At 36.8% G+C, this 20570-nt stretch overlaps 3 protein-coding genes and 1 pseudogene across 4 annotated transcripts; all 4 read left to right on the forward strand.

The window, feature by feature from the left end:
• The first annotated feature begins 398 nt into the window (after window positions 1–398).
• LOC104737875 (uncharacterized) lies at window positions 399–5146 on the forward strand (annotated as a pseudogene). The gene is made up of 12 exons (XR_015578405.1): window positions 399–1788; window positions 1905–2039; window positions 2132–2276; window positions 2418–2717; window positions 2904–3144; window positions 3237–3403; window positions 3482–3592; window positions 3704–3755; window positions 3831–3940; window positions 4025–4153; window positions 4231–4320; window positions 4444–5146. The product of XR_015578405.1 is annotated as an uncharacterized LOC104737875 (transcript).
• A 296-nt stretch (window positions 5147–5442) lies between these two features.
• Window positions 5443–7314, forward strand: LOC104734761 (pectinesterase PPME1). The gene is made up of 5 exons (XM_010454405.3): window positions 5443–5818; window positions 5921–6196; window positions 6377–6583; window positions 6683–6921; window positions 7008–7314. The coding sequence occupies exons 1-5, from the start codon at window positions 5615–5617 to the stop codon at window positions 7165–7167; spliced, it is 1086 nt and encodes a 361-aa protein (XP_010452707.1). The 5' UTR covers window positions 5443–5614; the 3' UTR covers window positions 7168–7314.
• A 7028-nt stretch (window positions 7315–14342) lies between these two features.
• On the forward strand, window positions 14343–14720 carry LOC147929141 (uncharacterized). The gene has a single exon (XM_087482371.1). It carries the CDS (start codon window positions 14343–14345, stop codon window positions 14718–14720), a length of 378 nt encoding a protein of 125 aa, XP_087338497.1.
• Window positions 14721–18151: 3431 nt separating this feature from the next.
• On the forward strand, window positions 18152–19957 carry LOC147929142 (pectinesterase PPME1). Its single transcript, XM_087481231.1, has 5 exons — window positions 18152–18456; window positions 18559–18834; window positions 19015–19221; window positions 19321–19559; window positions 19646–19957. The coding sequence occupies exons 1-5, from the start codon at window positions 18253–18255 to the stop codon at window positions 19803–19805; spliced, it is 1086 nt and encodes a 361-aa protein (XP_087337357.1). The 5' UTR covers window positions 18152–18252; the 3' UTR covers window positions 19806–19957.
• Window positions 19958–20570: the final 613 nt, after the last annotated feature.

Genomic DNA, 20570 nt, shown 5'->3' on the forward strand with positions numbered 1-20570 from the left:
TCAAAATCTATATGAATTATCCAAACGAATATTTATTCAATCCACTATTTGATAAACATAACATTTTTTTTTTTAATTTACCTACCACTTGCAAATATGGTATTGAATAGTTTTTCTTTAGATTGTTGATTTTGACTTCTTTTTTTTTTTTTAATGAAGATATCACTAAGAAAATTATCATGTAATTACATTTCTTAAAATAATTGGTATTCTATTTTGACTTGAAAATATATTTAAAATAATAATTTGACTTTGAAAATAAAAAAAGATTTACAATAGTTTAACCATATATTTTGCACGTACTGTAAAAAAAAATTAATTAACAGCAGTGTTAAAGCGGGAAAGTTACACTATCCAGGCGAAGGATAATATTATCCTGTTGTCCAAACAGAGAGCGAGACTTTCCCAAAGCACATCGATTTGAGAGGGAAAGCCAAAATCAGTTTGGGGGAAAGGGTTTTGCTTTCTCTTCAGTTTTTGTTCTTTTATTTTTTTTTTGTGATATGTAAAGATTGCGATTTTGATTTTGGTGAGAAATATGAAACGACGGCGGCACTGTGAGAAAGTTTTGATTCGTATTCACAATATTGGTACACCATTGGTTTCTGGGTCTTCTGGTTTACCCGTAGAGTTACTTCAGGTTGAATCAGATCGTCCGTACACTATTGGTCGGAGTAGCAGTGGTGATGATGGGTTTTGCGATTTCGTCATTGATAATGGCGGTATTAGTAGAAACCACTGTCAGATTCTATTCGATAGCCAAAGTCGCAAACTTTACGTTTTTGACGGCGTGATTCTCTTGCCTTCGGGTGGTTTTAGTCAAGTTATTGACGAGTTTAGGAGAAGATTAGTTGGCGTTGAGGATTTAGGGAGTTTGAAGTTTAGGGTTTCTTTGAATGGGGTGTTTGTTAATCGTGTTAGGATTAGGAAAGCTAAAGTTGAGGAGATTTGTGTTGGTGATGAGGTATTGTTTGTTTGTGGTAAAGAAGGCTTGTGCAAGAAGCATTGTCGAATTGGGTTTGTGGTTCAGGGGATTGAGTTTGAAGGAAGGGATACTTTGATTGTTGAAGATAGATGTGCAATGATTGGAGTGTCGGTTTCTTCAGGACATTCTCGAGGAACCTTTTCTAGTGGGAAGAGAAGCAAAAGAGTTTTTGCGCCCATGGAAAACGAGATTAATTCTCAGTTTTGTCCACCTAAAGCTGCTGTTAGCGTTGCTGATAGGTTGAATTCTCTTGTAAGCTATTGTAGACATATATTAAGAAGTGATGATCCTGTATCTTGCCTTATATCAGATTCTGTAAAGGAATGCTTATCCTCTTGTGCATCCAAAGTGTTAAGGTCAAAGGTAGATATTGTGGCCGATAATAGAGAAGTCAAGAGTGCTGAGACTAATCATGAGATGGATCATGGTTTGTCCGGTTTAAGGGTGAGGGTTGAACTGCCAAGCCCGCAATCACATCTAGGTAGTAGACTTGGTGTGTCCAACTTGATAAGCGAAGTAGAAAATTATGGTGCTGATTTTATTTTTGTCAGTGACAAGACTAAGACTAGGCTTCCGTTTGATGGAGATAAAGAAAACGCTCCCGAGATTAGTTGCACGGGGAAGGAGAAAAGTTATCAAAGTTCTCTCCAAGCACCTGGGAAGAACTTTTATCTAAACCGTCTTCAATATATTGAACAAAGCTCAACTGGTTGTCAACCGGTGGTGTCCTTGCCTGAACTTCTTCACCCTGTGGAAAGCATTTCACAAATCTTTATTGCAACATTTACAAGTGATGTCTTATGGTATGTCGAAAAGAGTATCTTTTATATTTTCCCTAGTAGTCTAAACAGAAAAAAAAATGTATATCTCCATTTGTTCCCCATGCTTGTTCAAGAGTCTGATGAAGTTGTTATTGCAGGTTTCTTTCCTGTTGTGAGATACCTAGCCACTTGCCGGTGACTATTGCATGTCACAATGCTGAGAGATGTTGGAGTTCAAACTCTGATGCAAGAACTGCTGCTCCTTTGCCAAACTACCCAAATGTAACTATGGTGTACGTATTACCTGATCATATTTCTGAGAAAAGGAATGACTCATGGTTGTATATATATTTTCTTTTCTGAAGAGTTTTTCCTCTTGTCTTAGGTTTCCACCATTTCCTGAGGAAATTGCATTTGGGAAAGACCGCAAGAACCGTGGCATTGCTTGTCATCACCCCAAGCTATTTATTTTGCAAAGAGAAGATAGCATCCGTGTAATTATTACATCTGCAAACTTGGTAGCAAGACAGGTAAGAGTGTAGGCCTTAGTTTATAGTAATGTAAGTGAATCACAAGATGAGTCTCAGGCATCATATTGGCTATTATGAGGTTTCAGCTATATTGGGAAGTTGAATCATATTTCATTTGTTAATGGAGATTTATTATTCCAGTGGGATGACGTGACCAACACAATTTGGTGGCAAGATTTTCCACGAAGAGCTGACCCTGATATTTTATCCCTTTTCGGACCTTGTCGAAGAAAAACCAATATTGGTTTTAGGTCAGATTTTAGTGCTCAGCTGGCTGGATTTGCTGCATCACTTTTGATTGATGTTCCAAGTCAAGCCCATTGGATTCTCGAGTTCACGAAGTACAACTTTGAAAACTCAGCAGGTCACCTTGTGGCTTCAGTGCCTGGAATTCATTCTTATAAGCCATCTTATCTTACAGAATCTGTTTGCTCAAATACTGTGAGTAGCTTCATCTTCCATCTTATATGCATGTTTGTCTTATTAGTATCAAGTGTCAATATCGTGAACTTATTTTGTTCACTTAGTTGTTTTTCTTAAATAATATTGAAAGTTTGATTGCGTCCTGTATATTAGAAAGGTCAATGCATCTCTGTCTTGACTAATCGTATGATTCTTGTTTCACAGATTTACAGTGAAGAATTTGTGGGATCTGTTGAAGCATCTGTCGTAGGTCTCAGTTACCTTTTCCGCTCTGCCAATGATTCCACAGGAGCACAACTGAAACGACTGGCGTCATATATCTCCAGAACCCGGGAAACTTCTTTCGGAATGTTGGAACTTGTTTTGAGAAGAAATACGAATGTTCCTGCTGACGCGAATGCTGTGAGCGTCCTTGTTTCTAACCCTGATGATGATTCAAGAGACGGTAAGTAGTTTCATTTCAAGTATGACAGATGGTTGTATGTTCTTGACATGAATATTCATCCTGTGACTCTGTACAAATTTCCTTTTTGACAGATTTTGTCCAACTAGGCTTTTTGCCACGGAATATCGCAAAATGGGTTTCTCCTTTGTGGGATATTGGGTTCATCAAATTTGTGGGATATGTCTATCGGGATGAAGTCCTTGGAGCTGCTTCTTGTAGGAGCAACCAGAAGGTGCAACTAATGCTACATGTATTACAGGTACTCTTCATATGCTTATTAGATACTTTGCATAAAAAGACTATGGATACATCTAAAGATCTCTCTTGGCTTTTGCAGGGAGTGACCATTTCAGATGTGTCAAAGTTGGTTCAACCTAATCACGTTGTTGCATTGTGCTCGTTGATCGCTTCAATTCAGAGGTGTACTGGCATTTGGAGGCTACAAGAGGTAAGTTTGATTAGGAACAAAACAAAAGAATGCTGCGTTGAATCCTTTGAGTTTTAACGAGTGTGTATCAGTCTCTGACTGTGTTATCTTCTGTATTGGATTCCTCGAAAGGTGTTAGGCCGTTACAAGTGGCCTGAATCTCAGGAATCTGATTTCGTCTACAGTAAGTGCATTTTTTATGATAATTGTAAACAAACACCTTAATGAGGTATTAAATTTACATATTTTTTCCTTATAGGTGCATCCTCCATTGGAGGCTCAGCAACTGCAGGATTTCAAGCTGATTTTTCATCAGCTGCAGGTAAAAAAGCGTTACAGAATTTTGACTCCCAAGAGTCTGATCCAGAGGTATTGTTTTGTTTAGAAGCACCATTAAAAGCTTTCACCACAAGTTTTGTACATGAAAACGTTTTGTCCAATGTTCTGGATTAGTGGGGTTGCTGGAGTAATAAGGAAGAACGGGAAGCTCCTTCCATTAAAATCATCTTCCCTACCATTGAAAGAGTCAAGAATGGCCATCGTGGTGTCTTGTCTTCAAAATGTCTGCTTTGCTTCTCCGAGGTATTTTACTCACCCAAAGCCTTTTGTCTAGAAATACAAATCTCAAAACTTCGGGTTTTTTTGACTATCCTGTGCAGAAAACGTGGCAAAAGTTGAGACATAACAATGTGCTTCACGATGCAGTTCCTAATCCTCAAGATAGAGTTGGACACCCGATGCATATCAAGGTAAGAACAAAGGAGAATTCTGTGTGCGACAATAAAAGAATTTACTAGTTCACAAAAAATTCAAAAACCCAACTCTTATGCACTAGTACGTAGTATAATAATGTCTTTATAAGCTATGATCAGGTGGCTAGGAGACTTTTCACCTCCACAAGAGGTTCACGGTCTTCTTCTTTTGGTTGGGTTTACTGCGGCTCACATAATTTCAGTGCAGCTGCATGGGGACAGACCATTTCCAAATTCTCCAGAAACAACCAGGACCAGTCCCACAATGCCATCAAACCGGTCAGTAAACTTCGTGTATGCAACTACGAGCTCGGGATTGTATTCGTTTTCCCTCCACCTCATGAAGATATTGACTCATGCGACGGGTCTAAGATCAATGATATTGTGCTGCCGTTTGTTGTACCGGCTCCAAAATATGGATGGAGTGATAAACCGGCTACAGGTTTGGCAATGAAGGAAGCTTTTGCTGAGTTTAGGGGAAGCTCTAGAAGTTTGTGTGGAGAAACTGAAGTTGAGGAGGAAGTGGAAGAAGAAAGACGAAGAGGAAGAAGAAGCTGAAACTGAAGTTGGAGAAAGAGAAGAGTTCGTTGGAGAAGAGGAGAAGGCTTACGCTGAGGCGTTGTGGAGCCAGGTTGAGTCATCCTCCCTCAGCTCCTGACAACTACTTATTTCGTTTGAGAAAATGACGAATTTACCTTTGTGTGTATTACTGTATGTAATTATTGTTATTTGCAAGGAAATTAAAATTTGGGGAAAATAATACTCTAAAATTACTTTCTTAATATAGTAAAATAAATGAATTATTTCGAGTTATTAATCTAAAGCGGAATGGTTTTTTTTTTTTTTCCTGAAGTTTCATTTTATAGATAACAGAAAGTAACAAAGTATACAACAGTGGAAATCCCAGTAATATTACAAACAAACTGTTGAGAATTAAAACAGTAAAATTTAAGCAGAATGGTTAAGGTTATATATATTTAGCTGAAAAATAAAGATATTTGAGTGGTTGGAATTTTTTTTAATTTCACGAACATTTTAAATTTGAAAAAGCCTCCGGTCTAAATATATCTCAAGAGAAATTATAGCAGGATACAAAAATTGATCACCACAAACAATAATAGCAAACGAAAATGAAAGAAAAAATTTCCCCATCTCTTTCACAGTATATATAACCGATGGCCATCTTCCCATCAAATCATCAAAACAAAAAAAACAAAAAAAGGAAAAAAAAAAAAAAAAAAAAAAACTTTTTTTCATTTTTTTAATAAAACAAAAAAAACAAAAAAAAATAATGGGATACACAAATGTGTCCATTTTATTAGGCCTGTTGGTGGTCTTTGTTTCACCGATGGTGTTCGCAGATGATGTGACACCAATCCCAGAGGCCAAACCCCAAGTGGAGCAGTGGTTCAAGGCCAACGTTGGTCCATTGGCTCAACGTAAAGGCTTAGATCCTGCACTCGTCGCTGCTGAGGCTGCTCCACGTATCATCAACGTATGAAAAAACACTACTACTACTTCATACTATATTGTCCCCAAACTATCACTCGAAATATTTTGATACAAAATTTGAAATTTATATATGTAACGATTGCAGGTGAATCCAAAGGGAGGTGAATTCACAACACTAACCGCCGCAATAAAGAGCGTTCCTGCAGGGAACACAAAGCGGGTGATCATAAAGATAGCTCCTGGTGACTACAAAGAGAAGGTCACTATCGAGAGGAACCAACCCTTCATCACATTGATGGGACAGCCCACTGCCATGCCCGTTATCACCTTCGATGGTACTGCCGCCAAGTATGGAACCGTCGATAGTGCCTCTCTCATTATCTTATCCGACTATTTCATGGCCGTCAACATTGTCGTCAAGGTATATATATCTATAAATATATGAAGTATCCTACGTACGTACTATACATTATACAACTATATATATATACACGTGACTAGTCATCAAGGCCCATGAGGCAGTGATACTTTCTCTTTTTAGGCCAATACATATGCCAGTTTCCCTAGATTTCGAATGACTTGTTTTTTTTTGCATATGTAGAATACTGCCCCGGCGCCAGATGGTAAAACAAAGGGAGCACAAGCCTTATCTATGAGAATCTCAGGAAACTTTGCTGCTTTCTACAACTGCAAATTCTATGGTTTCCAAGACACAATCTGTGACGATACCGGAAACCATTTCTTCAAGGACTGCTACGTCGAAGGGACATTCGATTTCATCTTCGGAAGTGGTACCTCTATGTACTTGGTACACAAACGATACCCTAGATAATCGCATTTCATACATTATAATTTTCTGAATACATAAAAGTCTGAAATCTCTATACGTACATGTTGAATTTAAAAGGGAACACAACTGCACGTGGTCGGAGATGGTATTAGAGTGATCACAGCACACGCAGGTAAGAGCGCAGAAGAGAAGAGCGGATACTCTTTCGTGCACTGCAAGGTGACTGGAGTCGGTGAAGGAATCTATTTGGGAAGAGCATGGATGAGCCACCCTAAGGTTGTCTATGCCTACACCGAGATGACCAGCGTCGTCAACCCAGCCGGATGGCAAGAAAACAAGACCCCCGCTCATGACAAGTAAGTCCAGTTTCATATATTACATAGACACGTTGTGATGACCTAATCGTCTGGTCACTTATGCCGGTTCCATCTAAAAACTACAGGACCGTGTTCTACGGAGAGTACAAGTGTTCAGGACCAGGATCACTCTCAGCCAAGAGAGTTCCATTCATACAAGAGATTGACCCCACCGAAGCTAACCGGTTCCTTTCCCTCGGCTACATCCAAGGATCCAAGTGGCTTCTCCCACCACCCGCTTTGTAAACTCTTTAATATTATTAAGAGAAAATCATTACGAAAAATGTTGTAAAATACTGAGAGAATAATTAATAAATTGATAATTTTTTCCTGTCCCAAATTGGACAAATGTAATTTTGGACACAATTATATAATAAATTTTTTTTTTTTTTTTTAGAATCTTATGTAAATGTATTGTCTCATCAATACTATCAATTAATTATATAAAATTATCAATATATACATATACATAAAATAAATTAGTGAAATTATCAATATATAACTCTTGTATTAGTTTTATGGTAACATAATATTTTGGTGTTCAATTCAAAACATGATAATTGTTGTTTTTTAACTGACTCTAACAATATATTGATTATAAAAGTTAAATCTTATTTCAAATCTATAATTCTTAGAAAAAAATTCAAATTAAGAAAATATCTCTATAAATTGTTAACTATTAATTGATAGATAATTTAATTTCTCTAAAAAATCAATAGATTTTCTCGGTCTCAACAGTATTAATTTATAGAGATTTTACTGTAATATAATTACCACTAGAATACCAAAATACCAAAAGCATACACTAACCAACACTATGGAATTTTTTTTTTTTTAAGATAGTGTTTATACAGTTGAAAATATAGTATCCCAGCCAACAAAATATTTACGAATTACGAATATAGAAACTTTCAAAGTAGCATGAAAGGAGACTTTTAATTTGTTTAATGTTCTTTGTGTTGGGGTTGGTTTATAACAAATTTTCACTGTTTGTTCTTTGTACATTTTTTTTCCATGGTCAAATCTCCGGCGTATTACCATGCCCCGTCCAATATTTAGACTTTTTAGTTTTTGGTTAGGATATTCGAAATTTTTTTATAAGCTTCATCGTCATATTATTATGCTCATGTTACATTTAAGCGATTTTTTTTTTTTGACGAATTCGAGTTTATATTGATGATTTTGTAAAATCATGATATCAGCTGATCAATTAGCCAAAGTTGCGGATAAAATCAATCCGAGTAAGAATTAAAATTATTTTCTATTTTTAGAAATTATTACACATGTGTTTTTTTTACATATTATTAAAATGTAGATGAAATTAAAAATATTTTCATCTTACATATTATGTAACGTACAATCACTTTTACCCATCGTAATATAATTGAACCATCATCTCTTTTCATATCATTATCACATTTTTTATCATCACTAAACCTACCATTATCTCTTACCACCAAAGAAAAACGCTTACCGCCATATCATTTCAATAATATCAATACTTTGATCTACATTTTAATCAATGAAAGAATTTTTTTATATATTTTAAATAATGGACATGCATATAAAATTGACTACTTGGTAACGTTCCACTCTTTATGTGAAATATATGAAGCAGCTAACCGGTAAATTAAACAACTCTTTACGTGAAATATTTGTAGCATCTAATTAATCGATAAAACAATTTTGGTACTTTTCCATGAGCCTAGGGAAAGCTCGAGGTTAAATTAAAAAATGTGCTATTCTATTACAATTTCTCCTAACATAAACATGAGAAACTTGGAAAGAACGGATAGATCAAGAAATAATACCGTGATAGATGTGGTATTTATGGATATGTCATAAATTTGGCCATTTCACATTTTGGTAAGCTCTCAATCTCCTTCAAAGAAAACCGACATGAATCTTCGAATTCATGCTTGTTGCATAGCTGCTAACAAGGTTTGTGCTTCTGCTTCGAGTGGCAATGCCGTAGAATGTAGTATCAATGCTCCTCAACTATGTAATATGCCACATGATCTCGAAAAATCCAACCACACTTTACCTATTGAGAACAATAATAAACGTTGCATCATAGTTGCATATTAAAAAACGGTATCATTGGCCTCTCCAATGTTGAGAAACACAAAGTTCTGCTGTTAAAATAGTTTGGTTTAAATAATGGCGAACTGCTGGTTCCTAGTGGATCGTCCTTCCAGCCTGATTCCTCCCTCAACATTGGTTGAGGGTAGATCCAAACGTCCTCCCCCTTCCCCCCTGATCCTCCTGATCCATTTCCCCTTCCTTCCCTCTCTGACTTTTTTTCCCTCTCTGACTTTCCTTCCCTCTCCCCAATTTTTCCACCCACAAGTTTCCCAACTTCTACTCAATCTGATTACTTCGATATGGAGAGAACCATTCTGGCTCTCCCAGCTCACCACAAATCGACTCATGTAGTAGTAAATCCCCAGACACAGGCAATACTTAACTCTTACTACAAGAGTATGGGTCAAAACCCTAGATCTACTCAATCGGATACTGTAGCAGAAGGAAAAACTGTTGCTCAGATTGATGGTCTTCTTAGCACTCCACCGCCAAAGGTTGTTCGGCGGTTCTTTAGTCACTCGCTAGCATCTGACTGTCCTCCTACTAGAAGCGCTGCACTGCAAGTCAATGTCCCCTTGTCGGCTGTCACAAACCATCCTTCTGCTGCTAAAGCGGCTGTAATCATCTCGGATGTCTCCTCACCAACCCCATTGTTTTCATTCCCCAACCTTCATCCACTGCTATCCCCAACCCGGCTCCATCTATTCCATCTACTATTGAACCAGTTACTGTTCCTACCCTTGTTCCTGCTTCTGCTCCTCACGAATCTACACAGCCAAAGGCAAAGGACCTCACTACTCAATCTCTAGCACATAAACTAAAAGCTGTTGCTGATAGATCACTTACCAGGCTAGCCCCGGTTGATTTTTCTGCCAATAGGAAGCCTCGAGTTAGCATTCTTGACTCTGTCTTCCAAGAGGGTGCTGATATCCACAAAGACTTCATAGTAGGCAGATTCAAAGGTCGGCTCCCAACCTACAAGCATATCCAGAGTGTTCTTAGTCATATATGGGGTCGTGGTAAGCGACTTGAGATTCATCTCAATCATTCTACTAATTCCATGCTAGTACGTGTGCCAAATGAGTACCTGAGGGGAAAGATACTCGAGAAGAAGATGTGGTATATTGGCGAGTGTATGTTCCTTGTAGCTCAATGGGATTATTTTGGTGGGGAGAAGACTGATCTTGATGTTATTCCTATATGGGCCTACCTCAAAGGAATGCCATTTGACCTGATGCATCGTAAGGGTATTAGCTTAGTGGCAGGTTTAGTAGGAGAGCCAAAAGGAAATGGATGAGTTCACAAAAAACCTAGTAAGCTTGTCAGTTGCGCATGTAAAAGTTGAAAGAAACCTTAATGAGCCTTTACCTTCCTCAGTTGAAGTTGTGCGGGACAGTGGAGAAGTCATCACAATTAATGTTGAATACCCTGGGTTCCTCCTACGTGCTCCCACTGTCACGAAATAGGACACATCATTAAATATTGTCCTTTGGTGACTCCCTCTTAGACTCAAAAGAAGCAGACAACAACAACTGAAAAGTCGAAAGAAACTGCGCCAGTAAATAAAGGCAAAGGAAAGCTTACCACTGATTCCACCAAGCCTACTGATATTGTGGGTAGCTCATCTGTTCCACCACCTCTCTCTAATCAGCAAGACTCTCCTTCCACCTTGCAACTGGCTTCTGAACCTATTGTTGTGTCTACTACCTCTAAACCTCCTTCTAAACCTAGTCCTAAAAAATCATTTGTTCCTCCACCTTCCTTACACCAACCTGCAATCACCACCTCCAACCCTTATGATCTTTTAGCCCCCTCTCCTACCACCTCAAAGCCCAAAAACCCTCTCAACCTCTCTCCGCTTGATCCAAATTTCCCTAACCTATCACACCTTTCCTCTTTAACCCCTATTTGTCCCTCCCCATCTGATATGGTCATTGACACGCCAGTCGCTAACCCTATTGTTCCCATTCCTGAGGATAAGCCTCCTTCTTGCGAGGGGCTTCCTCTATCTCATTAACCCCTTTTTCTTTTTCTATGTATATCAAATCTTTTTGTTGGAATATTCGAGGTCTAAATGACACAGATAAACATCGGTCTTTTGCTAACTGGTTTGCTATTAATAAGCCTACTTTTGGTGCCCTCATCAAAACCCATATAAAGGAAACAAATCTGAACCATGTTATGAATAGTGCCTGTCCAGGATGGAATTTTACCTCTAACCATAACTCTGTAGAAGATGGGAGGATTGTTGTCATCTGGAAAGCACCTGCTTCGGTATCCGTCCTGCACCAGTCCAAGCATCTGCTTACTTGTGAAATTTCAATTCAAGGAGGTCATCGGTTCTGTTTCACAGTCATATATGCCCCAAACCTTAGTGATGAAAGAACTGACCTCTGGTGTGAACTTCTAAGTCTGCATCAAAACCTCCAGCTTGATGCAACACCCTGGGTCCTTTGTGGAGATTTTAATCAAATCATTCACCCTACAGAGCATTCTAATCCCAATGTTAACCATCTTACCTCTCGCTACTGGAGCTCAGGGATTGTCTGCTGCAACTTGAGCTTTTTGACATGCGGTTCCAAGGCCCTTTCTTTACCTGGTCAAACAAAAACCCTCTCAACCCGATAGCCAAAAAGCTTGACCGAGTCCTTGTAAACAACCTGTGGCTTTCTCATTACCCGGATAGTATTGTCTCCTTTCTTGCGCCTGACATATCTGATCACTCGCCTAGCCTCTTAAACCTCTTCGCTCCTCTCCCCTCAGTTGGAACTAAGCCTTTCAAATTCTTCAACTTCTTAACCACCCATCCAAAATTCCTCTCAATGGTTGAATCAGCATGGAATCTGGCTGGAAGCACATTTCCTCAGGAACCCCGTTTGTCAACTTTGAGTGCTAAGCAAAAATCTTTAAAGAGAGAATTGAAAACAATTTCTAGAGAAAATTTCTCGGATATCCAAAATAGAGTGCGAGAGACTAACTGTTTGCTTCAATATGTGCAGGTCCAAGCTCTAACTTGCCCTTCCCCTACACTGTTCCAGCAAGAAAAACTAATTCAGTCGCAATGGGAATTTCTTAGAAAAATTGAGGAGGTTTATTTCAGGCAACAGTCAAGAATCAACTGGCTGAAAGAAGGAGATTTAAACACCTCTTACTTCCATCGGGTGATGCAGATGAGGAATGCGTTTAATGCAATCAGATCGTTTATGTCCTTATCTGGCTCTATTATTGACGACCCTCTTGAGATGAGTCTTCTGGCAGTGAATCACTTCAAGTCTCTGCTTGCCCCAGTTGTCCTTCGACCAGTTAACACTCCTCCCTCTTGGTTCAGGAATATACTTCCATACCGTTGTCCCCCTGCAGTAATTCAGGCAATGATTAAGATTCCAAATGAGGAAGAGATTAAGCGGGTAATGTTCAAGTTAAATGCAAATAAAGCACCTGGACCAGATAGTTTTACCTCGGGTTTCTACAAGGCTTCGTGGGAACTCCTTGGAAAGGATGTCATCTCGAGTATCCACAAATTCTTCAACATGGGGTTCCTTCCATCTGCGGTCAATGCCACCATCCTTGCATTAGTTCCTAAGTCGTCAGGCGCTTCTTTTGTCTCTGACTATCGTCCCATATCTTGCCTCAACACCCTTTACAAGGTAGTCTCTAAGTTGCTTGTTGCTAGGTTGAAGCCTATTCTCCCTGATCTGGTGCAAAAGAATCAAACTGCATTCATAAAAGGCAGGTTACTGGTGGAGAATACTCTATTAGCGGCTGAAATAGTAAATGGTTATCAGAAACAAAGTGGACCTAAGAGAATAACTATCAAAGTGGACATTGCAAAGGCGTTTGACACAGTAAGGTGGGAATTCATTTTTAACTGTTTAAGAGGCATAGAGGTACCAGAACTTTACCTTCGTTGGCTCAACGCATGTGTCTGCACACCTTCTTTCTCGGTTGGTTTCAATGGACACGTCCATGGTTACTTCAAGGGGTCAAGGGGTTTACGCCAAGGGTATCCTCTTTCGCCATACCTCTTTGTCTTAGCTATTAACTGTCTCTCTGTCTGTTTTGATAAAGCGGCTGAAGAAGGAAAAATAAACTATCACCATCGTTGCTCAGAAATAAAGCTAACTCACTTATGTTTTGCTGATGACTTACTGATCTTCATTGATGGTTCAGCGTCTTTGTTGCAAAATGTTCTTCAAGTACTAAAAGAGTTTGAAGCAGTCTCGGGTTTAGCGATCAGCCTACCAAAAACCAGTTTCTTTACTTCAGGTTTATCTCAGCCTGCAATTGACAGCATAGCAGCCACCACGGGAATTAGTCACGGCCAACTACCAATTAGATATTTAGGACTTCCGCTCTGCACAAAGAAACTTACCTTACTTAATTTTGCGCCTTTAATTCAGAAGGTAAAGGGTCGCCTTACTGCTTGGTCAACGAAATCTCTCTCGTTTGCAGGAAGGCTTCAAATGCTGAAATCTGTCATTGCTGGTATCTCAAACTTCTAGTCTTCAGGATTTATCCTGCCAAAGAAATGTATAAAACAGTTAAACTCACTCTCAAGTACATTTTTATAGAAAGGAACGACAGAGGGGCATCACTCAGCTCGTGTGGCTTGGGATACAGTCACTCGGTTTAAGAAGGAGGGAGGTTTGGGACTTAGGGACTTGTTTACTTGGAACAAAGCTTGCATGGTCAAACTCATTTGGCTGCTCTTCTTCAGATCTGGATTAGTTTGGGTGGCTTGGTTTCGAGGAGTAGTGTTGTCTAATGATTTGAGTTCTTTCTGGACTCGTAAGCCTTGCAGTCGTTTCTCCTGGTTAACAAATAAGTTGCTGAAGATTAGAGAAGTAGCTTATCCGTAGATTAAATTCAAGCTAGGTAATGGCAAAGCCTGTAAATTCTGGACAGACAATTGGTGCAAGTTGGGAAAAATGTTGACTTACCTCCAAGGAGACGGGCTTTATCAGATTGGTATTCGTCGAGGCACTTGTCTCGCTGACCTTTGGAGGCGAGGATCTTGGCAACTTCCCCCTGCAAGGTCAAACTCTCAAGTCAATGTCCATATTGAACTCTCTACTCTTACTTTAACTGAGGAAAATGATTCTTACCAATGGTGGATTGACGATTGCTGCAAGTCCCGCCACAACACGGGTAGCATCTACTCTGCTCTTAGAGGTACCTTCGCTACCGTTCCCTGGCATAGCATCATCTGGTTTTCCGGTGGGATTCCAAAGCATAAATTTCTCTCTTGGCTGTTTGTGTTGGATCGTTGTCCGACAAGAGATCGACTCTTGAACTGGGGACTTCAAGTTGACCCCCACTGTTTACTCTGTGCTTCTATGCCTGAGTCGCGAGACCACATCTTCTTTCAGTGTCCGTTCACTTGGTCGATCTGGTTGGAGGTTGCTCGACGCTGTGGTTTTGTACCCTTAACCTCATGGGCTCAGACGATTGATTCCCTTACACGTTATAGAGGCACTCGTGTGGCTAAGAAGCTTCTACTAATCGCCTGGCAGGCAGTTATCTACACGATCTGGACAGAACGAAACCACCGACTTCATCGAAACTCTTTCAAATCAGCTGATTTTCTCCTTCGACAAATCGATGCCACCATCCGCAACAGAGTTTCGAGCTTTCGAGCCAGCAACCCTGATCTCTCCCTATCTCTACTCCATCTTTGGTTCTCTACAAATACAACTACGATAGCAAGAGCATAAGGAACCCTAATCTCAGTTGCGATCTCTACAAAGTTCCACTCTCTCTCCGTGTGATTCGTATGCCATTATTGAGTACTGGTTAGGCGGTTAAATTCTCAACCATATCACTGGTTCGAATCTAACTAATGGTTCGATTCTAATTGTTGGTTAACATCTGGTTCAGTTTTGTTTCCAATTGTATGGGTTTTAAACTTGGGTTTCGTTTGTATTGGGCTTCCTAATGGGCCTTGTAAACTTTTTCTTTTCATTTTCCAGTTTAATTGAATACCTTTTAACAAAAAAAATAATAATAATTTGGTTTGTCAGGGATTAAATATATAATATCCAATTTTGGACCTCAGCCGTCCCATAAAAATAAGTTGTAGGGTTTTTTGGATACCATTAAAAAATAAATTATTTATTGACTTCTATATATTCTAAAGTATCCAAAAGGGTCTTAAGTTTTTCTTCTTTAGAATAGCCACATGAATATTCTGAAAATGGAGGAAGGTACTGGTTCTTTCACTACATTGGAAAGGTCCCACATCGAGTGAGCATGTGAACATATAAAAAAGTATGTTCCATTGTCTCATTTACTGGAAACAAGGAAGGCCCACCGGATTTAAGTTCATTCTACGAGAATATAAACCAGTAATAGTAATAGCAAGGGATTTTTAGGACATTCTCCACACAAAAATATTTGGTTTTGGGTAATATTTGTAGTTTCAAATTTTATTTTTCAGAATAACACACGTTTAAAGGGGTTTATCAATAATTAAAAATAATATTAATTAATTAATCTAACATTTACATTATTTAGTCAATCACTATTTGATATACATAACATTTTTTTATTCACCTACCACTTGCAAATATGGTATTGAATAGTATTTTTTGTTAGATTGTTGATTATGTCTTCTTGTATTGCTATGTAACTATGTTTTCTTGTATTGAATGTGGTATTCACTACAAGAAAATAGTCATAATATTGTTGCAATAATTTAATATATCGTTGCAAATTATGACACTGCAACAAAATTAAGACACATTTTGTATGTTGCTATTTGGATGTTGCAAATTTGCATTTATCGCACAGATGTTGCAAAGTTTACAATGAACTAACTTCTTGTTCTATTTGTCGTATTAATGCAACTTACTATCGTAGTAAATTTGTTGCATAATTGTGACACACGTTTGCAAATTTAAATGGTTACAACTTATTACCACATAAAACATATAGCAAATAACATTAAAATTTTTCTAAGAAATTAATTTATTGCTATATTTGTTATAATATTGTAACCTTATTTATGCAGCAAATTAGTGATGCAATCATAAATCGTCATAATTAAAAACGACGAACAATATTGAAGCAATTATTGTTGCAAATTTTCCTCGCTTAGTTCCATTGCATATTCGTAGATGCAATTCATATTACAACATTAATTTTAATCACAGTATTTTGCTATATCATTTGTTTCGGCACATTAGCTATCAATTTAATATTATTTATTTAATTTTTTCAAAATTAAAATATATATCTTCATGATTAAAAAGTAAAAGACATAATTCATTTATTAAATAATCAAATATTAAAATATTACAGTAATGCATAAATAAAAAATAATTACACAAATGATGTGAAATAAATTTTCTAAAATATTTTTATTTCTTCTTATGACAGATGAGGTGTTCTTGATGGGTTAAAAACACCTAAAACGGCTGCCTCCTTGAGCTTAGCCTTCATTTTCTATAAGACTCATCTAAATATATTTATTAAAAATAACAAAGTCAGTATGTTAAACTACAACAAAACTTATACCAGTTACGACAAAACTTTATTACTAATCAGAACCTTTAATAAAACTGCGGATTAATGGAGAACTCTGTTTACCTTTGGAGAAGGAATGTTGCTTGCTAACGTGTTGTATTGATAGATCTATAGAAGCACCTTCTTAAGCTATATATAAGCAGGATAAAATAAAATCATATCTTTGATACTGAATAATAGTAGATTTAGTCAGATCTGTTTAGTATTATTCAAAAATAAATAAATAAATAATAATAACAAGAGAAGCCGAAGAACCACATTAGTTTTATCTTCCCACACACAAGCTAAAAAATTACTCGAATATAGAAAATAATCTGTAAAGTAATATTTTATTAAACGTAAATTTGGATTTGTATAGTTATCCAAATGATTAAGATAGATATGGTAAAATGAGGTAACGCTCGTGGGTGAGTAACAAGGACAAATATATATGTATACATATATATATAAATTAGTTTAAAGAAAAGGGAATATAATTATATATACATATACTATACGTATATGATTATTATGTATTTGAGATGTCAAAGAAAATAGCATATTCGGGTGACTAACGTGGACCAATATATGATTATACATATACAATATATGGTTATACTGTTTGAGATGTCATATACATATACTATACTTCATGATTTTCCAAGTATAAGCAAAGCGAATAATTGATATATTTATATATTAGTTTACCAATATATGATTATACATATACAATATATGGTTATACTGTTTGAGATGTCATATACATATACTATACTTCATGATTTTCCAAGTATAAGCAAAGCGAATAATAGATGTCTACAGTTGTTATTGAAACTAACAAAAGAGTTATTTGATTTAAGAAGATGTAACATAGAAGTCCACTATAAAAAGAACTAGAAAAAGAATTAGCAAAATAACATAATTTTTGTAAAAATATAAATGGTCGTAAATACAGTGGCAAAGATGTCACATATTTTTTCACATGTGTATACTAAAATTTTCTAGCAAAATAATCACAACTCTAATCGTTGAATATTTATTGTAAATTTTGCAAGATATTTTCGCATGTTGCAATAATATTGCTAATTTGTAACGGAAAAATGCAACATAAACTTTTGTTGTTATTTTGCAATAAACTTGTAATGAAATTGTAATGTGCATTCATCATTGCAAAAATATAACAAAATTTGTTGTAAAACTTTAACAAATACAATCATTGCAAAAATATTGTTGCAATAGCACTATTTTCTTGCAATAGCACTATTTTTTTTGTAGTGATTGAACTATTGCTATAGAATAGTTCTTTTTTATTGTAGTGTTGTTTGTTTGTAACAAAATTAAAATTTGGAGAAAATAATACTCTAAAATTACTTTCCTAATATAGTAAAATAAATGAATTATTTCGAGTTATTAATCTAAAGCGGAATGGTTAAGGTTATATATATTTAGCTGAACAATAAAGATATTTGAGTGGTTAGAATTTTTTTGAATTTCTCAAACATTTTAAAATTGAAAAAGTCTCTCAAGAAAAATTATAGCAGGATACAAAAATTGATCACCACAAACAATAATAGCAAACGAAAATGAAAGAAAAAATTTCCCCATCTCTTTCACAGTATATATAACCGATGGCCATCTTCCCATCAAATCATCAAAACAAAAAAAAAAAAAAAGGAAAAAAAAAAAAAAAAAAAAAACTTTTTTTCATTTTTTTAATAAAACAAAAAAAAACAAAAAAAAATAATGGGATACACAAATGTGTCCATTTTATTAGGCCTGTTGGTGGTCTTTGTTTCACCGATGGTGTTCGCAGATGATGTGACACCAATCCCAGAGGCCAAACCCCAAGTGGAGCAGTGGTTCAAGGCCAACGTTGGTCCATTGGCTCAACGTAAAGGCTTAGATCCTGCACTCGTCGCTGCTGAGGCTGCTCCACGTATCATCAACGTATGAAAAAACACTACTACTACTTCATACTATATTGTCCCCAAACTATCACTCGAAATATTTTGATACAAAATTTGAAATTTATATATGTAACGATTGCAGGTGAATCCAAAGGGAGGTGAATTCACAACACTAACCGCCGCAATAAAGAGCGTTCCTGCAGGGAACACAAAGCGGGTGATCATAAAGATAGCTCCTGGTGACTACAAAGAGAAGGTCACTATCGAGAGGAACCAACCCTTCATCACATTGATGGGACAGCCCACTGCCATGCCCGTTATCACCTTCGATGGTACTGCCGCCAAGTATGGAACCGTCGATAGTGCCTCTCTCATTATCTTATCCGACTATTTCATGGCCGTCAACATTGTCGTCAAGGTATATATATCTATAAATATATGAAGTATCCTACGTACGTACTATACATTATACAACTATATATATATACACGTGACTAGTCATCAAGGCCCATGAGGCAGTGATACTTTCTCTTTTTAGGCCAATACATATGCCAGTTTCCCTAGATTTCGAATGACTTGTTTTTTTTTGCATATGTAGAATACTGCCCCGGCGCCAGATGGTAAAACAAAGGGAGCACAAGCCTTATCTATGAGAATCTCAGGAAACTTTGCTGCTTTCTACAACTGCAAATTCTATGGTTTCCAAGACACAATCTGTGACGATACCGGAAACCATTTCTTCAAGGACTGCTACGTCGAAGGGACATTCGATTTCATCTTCGGAAGTGGTACCTCTATGTACTTGGTACACAAACGATACCCTAGATAATCGCATTTCATACATTATAATTTTCTGAATACATAAAAGTCTGAAATCTCTATACGTACATGTTGAATTTAAAAGGGAACACAACTGCACGTGGTCGGAGATGGTATTAGAGTGATCACAGCACACGCAGGTAAGAGCGCAGAAGAGAAGAGCGGATACTCTTTCGTGCACTGCAAGGTGACTGGAGTCGGTGAAGGAATCTATTTGGGAAGAGCATGGATGAGCCACCCTAAGGTTGTCTATGCCTACACCGAGATGACCAGCGTCGTCAACCCAGCCGGATGGCAAGAAAACAAGACCCCCGCTCATGACAAGTAAGTCCAGTTTCATATATTACATAGACACGTTGTGATGACCTAATCGTCTGGTCACTTATGCCGGTTCCATCTAAAAATTACAGGACCGTGTTCTACGGAGAGTACAAGTGTTCAGGACCAGGATCACTCTCAGCCAAGAGAGTTCCATTCATACAAGAGATTGACCCCACCGAAGCTAACCGGTTCCTTTCCCTCGGCTACATCCAAGGATCCAAGTGGCTTCTCCCACCACCCGCTTTGTAAACTCTTTAATATTATTAAGAGAAAATCATTACGAAAAATGTTGTAAAATACTGAGAGAATAATTAATAAATTGATAATTTTTTCCTGTCCCAAGTTGGACAAGTGTAATTTTGGACACAATAATATAATAAAAATATATATTTTTTTTAAAATCTTATGTAAATGTATTGTCTCATCAATACTATCAATTAATTATATAAAATTATCAATATATACATATACATAAAATAAATTAGTGAAATTATCAATATATAACTCTTGTATTAGTTTTATGGTAACATAATATTTTGGTGTTCAATTCAAAACATGATAATTGTTGTTTTTTAACTGACTCTAACAATATATTGATTATAAAAGTTAAATCTTATTTCAAATCTATAATTCTTAGAAAAAAATTCAAATTAAGAAAATATCTCTATAAATTGTTAACTATTAATTGATAGATAATTTAATTTCTCTAAAAAATCAATAGATTTTCTCGGTCTCAACAGTATTAATTTATAGAGATTTTACTGTAATATAATTACCACTAGAATACCAAAATACCAAAAGCATACACTAACCAACACTATGGAATTTTTTTTTTTTTGAGATAGTGTTTATACAGTTGAAAATATAGTATCCCAGCCAACAAAATATTTACGAATTACGAATATAGAAACTTTCAAAGTAGCATGAAAGGAGACTTTTAATTTGTTTAATGTTCTTTGTGTTGGGGTTGGTTTATAACAAATTTTCACTGTTTGTTCTTTGTACATTTTTTTT

This window comes from Camelina sativa, chromosome 13 (assembly GCF_030686135.1).
Source record: "Camelina sativa cultivar CO46 ecotype springtype chromosome 13, ASM3068613v1".
NCBI lineage: Eukaryota > Viridiplantae > Streptophyta > Magnoliopsida > Brassicales > Brassicaceae > Camelina > Camelina sativa.